This window comes from Sceloporus occidentalis, unplaced genomic scaffold (genome assembly GCF_023333645.1).
Source record: "Sceloporus occidentalis isolate IW3139 unplaced genomic scaffold, rSceOcc1.0.p SCAF_248, whole genome shotgun sequence".
In the NCBI taxonomy this organism is placed as follows: domain Eukaryota; kingdom Metazoa; phylum Chordata; class Lepidosauria; order Squamata; family Phrynosomatidae; genus Sceloporus; species Sceloporus occidentalis.
In genome coordinates, this window is record NW_028317228.1 from 225,450 (window position 1) to 232,508 (window position 7,059).

Consider the following 7,059-nt stretch of genomic DNA (forward strand, 5'->3'; position numbering starts at 1 on the left):
GAAATATAACTGCTGACAAAAACACAATTTACAGTACTCTATACAGAATTCTTCATATGAACCTATCCCTCGGCTTCTCAGATATCCAGACTAACTTCTACATACTTAGGTCTGGTTCCTAATGTCTAAGCGTAAGGAACTCGCCCTTAGCATTACGTGCCTGCGCTGTGTGCAAACATATCGCTACAGATACTGCCACCTTTCTACAATATGTGCACTCCTCTCGCAATTAACTGCACAATACCGTACCACTTCTACTTTCCCTGACGACTTTTGTTCTTACAATCTAAACCACATCTAAGTAAACAGTTTCCAGTGACTTCCTTATAAACAGGTTTCAAGCACAATTACTTTTAAAATAACTTATCAACCCTCTATCAAACTAAATAAAAAGCTTTATGACGACAACTGAGAACATGTCAAGGGACAACAATGACCCCGGGGGGGGGGGGGGGGGGCGACATGCAAGAGACATACAGTTGCTGAGGAACAATAGTGTAGATGTATTCCCAGAGCACTTAATTCTAGAAGCTCTTCCCTTCTAACTTTTAAGATTTGCTTAACATTTTAATTAATATTCTAAGGTCGGACAGCACGTGGGTTTCCAGTTTTGGATAGCTAAGCATGGTGGGAAGGGCTAGTCCAAAAGAAAGATGCACAGGATCTAGCCTCCCATAAAAAAAAGCCACTGTGTGCAGTCTCACAAATGTTCTTTTCCCTGTAATTTACAGAGGAATTCATATTTAACAGTTGCTTGTTTTTGTGCTATTTGAGCTTGAAGTGTAGGATTTGGATCTTCTGGAGTATTTCATGGAGCTGAATGAGATCTGCATTCTTTCTACAGTCCGTACGCTCCGGCATTTAAACGTGTTCTTTACATTTTCCCTAAAGTCTTCCGATACAAAGTAGTAGACGAACGGGTCGATACAACTATTCATCGAAGAGAGGCAAAGGACAGTAACGTACAATGCGTATATGTTACCAATGGCACCGCTCTTTATATACGAGTAATGGACAATAAGAAGAATGTTACTAGGCATAAAACATAAGAGGTACATGACAAGTACTGTAATAATCAGTCTGATGGCTCTCTTCCTCTTTTTTCCGATATTTTCATCTGTGATGGATTCATTCAAAGTTTTAATCATAAGCGTGTAAGCTAAAGCAGTGAGGATAGCTGGGAAGAAAAACACCCCAACAGCAAGACACAAGAAGTAGCTAAACATGTCAATGGCCAGTACTTCCAGTGGTAGAACATCATGGCAGGTTGTTATGTTGAGTTTAGGTATATAGACAGTTTGGTTAAACAGATACAAAGGGATAGTTCCCAACATAATTAGTACCCATATTGATAGTGAAACAATGAAAGCAATCCTGGACTTTTTCCTTGAGTGTGATATAGGGTCCACAATGACCCAGTATCTCTGAACACTAAGACATGTCATGAAAAGGATCGAGCAGTACATATTCCCATAAAAAAATCCAACAAGTACTTTGCATAGAGCTTCCCCATAGATCCAGTTATTGCCGTTTAGGTGGTAGGAGATTTTGAGAGGGAGCCATATTGCAAACATTAAATCTGCCAGAGCCAGGTTCCCCATGTATATCACAGCTGGGTGCTTCTTCTTTGCTCGGAAAAAGAAGACCCATAACGCAATTGCATTACTTGGTACGCCAACGAGAAACACAATGATGTATACGATGGGGAGAAAAACTGTGGTCAGTCGACTAGTCAAGACTTTTGCTGCAAAATCATCCACTGTGTAAGCAGTTCTTCCCGAAGTGTTGGTTGATTCCACTGCATGCCCAATAAAACTCCTTCCTTTTTTTGTAACATTCTGTCCTGAAATATATTCAACAAAAAAAGTCAGTTTTATTATTATTTATATACAGAAAGATGAATCTTGGGTATACTTTAGTGTGCCCTTCCACATACCAAGACATTTTGGACAGTGATGTGCTTCCAACTTTGTGGAAGACCCTTTTGTATTCCAGCGTGACTGTGCCCCGGTGCATAAAGCAAGGTCCATGAAGACATGAGTGTGGAGAAACTTGATTGGCTGCACAGAGCCCTGACCACAACCCCATTGAACACCTCTGGGATGAACTAGAACGGAGATTGTGAAATATCTGGCATAATTATTGGCACCCCTATGAATTCATATGAGAATATAGTTGAAGTATATTCTGATTGATATTTTACTTTTTTAGTACACCTGGGTGACTAAGAACAAGTAGGACTAAGTATCCAAATCACAAGAACAGCTGAAATTATACACATACAGAACACAAACATATACATGGAAGTAGTATGTGTTTATTTCAGCTGAAGAGTTAATGCCTCAGTTACTCGGATAGCCTGTAAGTCTGGAGTCCTTGCCTACACCATTAATTAATTAACATTCCATGTACAGGTATAGAAGGCGCTGTATGCTCCGTACAACACACTACGGTTAAAACAGTCTGTCAACAAGAGTTTCTCTTCTACGGTTAGTTTTCAATTATAATAATAGCAACTAACTTGGTGAGCCCAAGTTATAACTGTACTTATATATAAATGTGTAATTGTTTCTCTGTCCTTTATGCTTAAAGCATTTTTGTGACTTTGTGAAAATACAGGAATCAGGTTACAGACAGAAAACTGGAAGATCAAGGACAACTGATACCTACTGATTATACTATGCAGGTATTTTACGGCACAAAACATTCCATAAATGGCTCTTAAAGCTTCTTTATCCCACAGACCAGGAGCAGGCAGCTGGTTTGGAATAATAAGAACCGCACTGCAGAAGAGCTACGGGTGAAAGGGTCAAAAGTGACGTTTTATCCACTTCAGTGAAATATGACCAAATGCGTTAGAAACATACTTTGTAGTATTTTAAAATGCGCAAAACGAAGAATTTCCTTGAAAATTTCTAAGAAAGACTAAGAATTCATGATTTTTGCCAGGAACACTTAATTGTCATGTGACACAAAGTCAGACACTAATTGTAATACAAGATGAAAATTGTTTTTATGCTATTAAAGAGTTAAGAGTAAAGAACACAATGACAGCTCTGCTAAGGTTTACTTGCATAACACGCTGAAGAGGGCAAGGAACGCTTTGTATGAATGGAAGAGCACAGTTAAAATCCAGCAGATCCGCTGCTATTACTAGGGGGGGATTGTAAAAATGCAGTCATGGATGAACGTCTAACATCAGATTTTTTTTTCTTCTTCTTTACTTACTGTGTTATTAAGGGGTACACACGTGAAACAGTAATAACATTTAATAACACCGTATAGCATGGATTTCCAATGCTTGTACTCCGGCAGCCAAGGTAGAAAAGGACTTATCTTTATCTTGTTGTCCATCACACGGGGGTTTACTTACTTTAGTCTTTAGTCGGAATGAGAGTCACCGTTTCAACTCATAGATTTTATGATGCCTTAAGGACCAACTCCACTAACCTTTTTTTCAGTGGGCCCTTTACAATTAATCGTTACATTTTCTGAAAAGCCCCTTTATCAGTTAAGCTATACATTATGCAGGGCTCACACCGATACTGGTGTATACTGGTACGAGAAACATGCCTATGTCGGCTCATCTAGTCTAAACCATACACAAAGTGGAGCGCACAGCCTAAAAAGCATAAAAACACTCAGATTCCCGGGTTGCTGCAACGATAAAGATGACCAATGAATACACAAAACAAAGCGAGGATTCAGAAACGCCTATTCGCCATGGAATCCCCAATATTTATGCTTTGCTTTGTTTTATGACCCATCTAGTCTGCCTGTTGTAAAGACTCAAACCCTGATCAGTCTTAGTTGTCTCTCTCATTTAAACCTCCTATATTAGCCTCTAACACATCTGCTGGGAGTCTGTGTCACTTATCTAACACCCACCGAGTAAAATAAAAAACTTCCTTACATTACATCTAAGCATCTGAATGGAAGGTGCTACGTTCTTTCGGATTTGCCGGCCTTAAATTAGCCGAAAAATGCACTTCGAGTGACATTCTAGAAGAGAAACTCTTGTTGACAGACTGTTTGAAGCTTATGCAAATGGGGAGTCAATGCTGCGGGTCTCGGTTTCACTTCACATTCCAGCATTAAAAGTCACAAACACAGACTCAGGTCATATTAACCTTCCCAACGAAGCACGCAAACCACACGTAAGCCTCTAGAAGCTACCTACATGCCAATGTCTACAACAACAATATTTATCCACAATAATAAACAATTGTAAGAAGAACATTGTTACAATAAACATTGTAGCCTATAAACATTAAGTAGATTACTGTTGTAACAATTAATGACGAAGAAGTTATTCTGGAGTAACAACCCAATGTTACAGGAACAGCTATGGAGTATCTCCAAAAGATCTCTCAGTGTTCTAGTTTTGCTTTCTCATGAAGGCACGGAATACAAGGCTGTTTAACACGACACAGAAACCCTACGACTTAATTCCTAGACATAAACCGCATACAATGCATGTGTTGTTCTTTGGCGGTGACACAACATTCAACTGAACAAGTGAGCTCACAGAGGAGCCATATTACATCTGGGATGGAGTGTAAGTGTTCACAGAAAGACACACACGCTACACACGCACGCATACACACACACACACACCTATCAGTTATAAGGATCAGCACATCGGCTATTGCCATCTTCGTGATCGATTCTGAACCTAGGTTTATGGTTACATTTGCTGTAACGTGTGGATACAAAACCATGTTTCTTCTTCGTTCCAATTTCCGGGTTTTGTTTTTTTTCTTTTTTTAACCAGAATATTTCTATTGTTTAAAATTAAGCCCTAAACATATAGAAAAGATATGTGGTTAGATAAGCGCCGGTGTACACAAGAATCGCGTAACCCAGGGTAAATATTCCATAAGGGGTCAAAAGAATGTCAAGAACAACCAAGCCTACTCTCTGCTCCAGAGAGGCATGACATATCTTCAGCATGACACAATATTCGTGTCATCAGAGTAAGCTCTACCTGATCACTGGAGGTTGTGGAATGTTCCGTTAAGAATGAACTGGCCACAAGTAACGCATCATTTCCAAACGTCTGGTGAAAAATGCACATATTGAGCAACACAAAAGCTAGCATAACAAGTTTTCACTATCATGGTTAGCTTCTAAAAATAACATTTATTGTTGTAGCCTATAGTAATAAATGCAGTTTTAAGAAATGTACACCTTTGCACAATACGTCAGATGTCTAACACATGCACACACACACGCACGTTTAAACAAGGCTATGGATATAAAAAAGGAACCTATTTCTCTGGAACTCTATTTCTCTGGTTGTCTAAAGAGCATCCTATTCTTGAATGTATCTTCTGTCCTCCACAGTTTAGAAAGGCGTGATTTCTGTCCTAGGTAAGGCAGCCAAAGAGAGGGGTCCATTTTAAGGGATTAACTTCAGGCCTGGGCCAAACCCATAAGAGACCGCAAAAGACTTCTCCCCTCGTTTTCAACACTGACCTAAAAAGGTCGAACTGCAGGGGTTGGTTATTGATGACAATTTTCTTCCCATATTCCAACAGCTTACATCCGCAAGGTTGAAGGGCAAGATACGGATTCATTTGTTTCCACCGTGATCAAGAGGGACACATATGTCCCGGGCTTGCGAGATACTTGGTTGCACCTATGGCCCATGCAGCCAACTTAATATCCGAACATGTAATTACCTAATTAAACTGAGCGGCCCAACCTAGTCCATGCAGGGTCACCTGCTTTGTGAGACACACTAAGTTCTGATATGAAAGCACACGTTCTCTGTGCCAGAGATAAGGCCTTACAGCCACAGGTTACACCAGGAATATCAGCGGCATATTCTAGCTCAGGCCAATTACACTTGGGGCGCCAGGTCCAGAAGACCCTCTCATAGAAAACCGTTGGCGGATCACCCTATTTGGCGATCCGGATCCCAGCTGTAACAGTTACTTAATGGGCCGGTTGGGGGGAGATCAGAGATCTCGATTATAATCGTAACAGCGAGGAGGGCTGTGCCTAGCGTGTGTATAGTACACGCGCCCCACATCCCACGGTATGACCCCTTATAGCCCACCCCGAGCAGAGACGACGGCAGCAAAGAAGCGAGTGCGGCCAAATACATGCACAAAATGTTTATCATATCCTTGGCTTATTTACGTGACCCCCAACATACGTGAACACCAAGTTCACATGTGCAGAGGTAGCCAGATACTAGATCCACAGCATGATACACAGGTCGGAAGGTGACCCCAAACATGTGTTACGTGTGTTACAATACCGCAGGCAGACCTACATCACTGGAGGAAACCCAACAATGGCAGAAATAAACATGGGGGATGGGTGACCTGAGAGCTCATTAATAAGCAGTTAATTAGGGTATAATTCGGGGTACCAACTACATCCCCAGCTCTGCACCCCTAAAAGTCACCCTGAGGGGAAGAAATCACCTAAGTCTGGATTTTAGCTTCCAGTATCTGTCCAAAATGCAAGGGTAATAAACCCCAAAGCTCTGCGCAACACACACACCGGAGCCAGGCAGCAGCCCCACCTGCCCGCCCGCATCTCAGCCCCCCGGATTAAAACCACAAACCCGCCAGCTTTACAGACAGAGCGCACACAAAGTACACAAAGCGGAGCGCGCCGGGCATACCGGGCAAAAGTCACGCTTTAAGCTCCAAGGGATCCGAAAGTTTGTAACTCTGTAGAGGAGCCTCAGGGTGTGTCTGACCCAGAGGAGAAATCAGTAATGAGTGACCCTCCGTCCCCTCCGGCTCTTACCTGTCACTGACAGTATACACGCGCACAGCGCTGCCCCCCACAGCAGCAGCCGGTAACAGCCCATACTGGAAGCCTTCTCTTCGGTGACACTCCGCACGCAAACCCTCACCGATCCGGAGCTGAGAAGTTAATGCGGGGCAGAGCTCGGACTCACAGGAACACCTAGCGCTGACGTCACGGTCATCTTTAGCCCCGCCCCACCAGGTTTCCACGAAACTGGACAGTTTGCTCCAGAGAGCTCGTTGGCCACGCCCCGAGTCGTTTTGGAATGGCTTTTGGCCAGAGACAGAC

At 42.2% G+C, this 7,059-nt stretch overlaps 1 protein-coding gene across 1 annotated transcript; it reads right to left on the reverse strand.

The window, feature by feature from the left end:
- Positions 1-743: 743 nt before the first annotated feature.
- LOC149276075 (proteinase-activated receptor 2-like) lies at positions 744-6,832 on the reverse strand. The gene is made up of 2 exons (XM_089503927.1): positions 6,796-6,832; positions 744-1,864 (listed from the first exon to the last, which is right to left on the reverse strand). Exons 1-2 carry the CDS (start codon positions 6,830-6,832, stop codon positions 744-746), a joined length of 1,158 nt encoding a protein of 385 aa, XP_089360053.1.
- Positions 6,833-7,059: the final 227 nt, after the last annotated feature.

Excerpts from the sequence above, each read along its gene's own strand:
- LOC149276075 (XM_089503927.1), bottom strand. The coding sequence starts at position 6,832 with ATGGGCTGTTACCGGCTGCTGCTGTGGGGGGCAGCGC. Across the intron at positions 1,865-6,795 it reads GCTGCTGTGGGGGGCAGCGC|TTTTTGTTGAATATATTTCA; the intron begins TGTGCGCGTGTA and ends TAAAACTGACTT.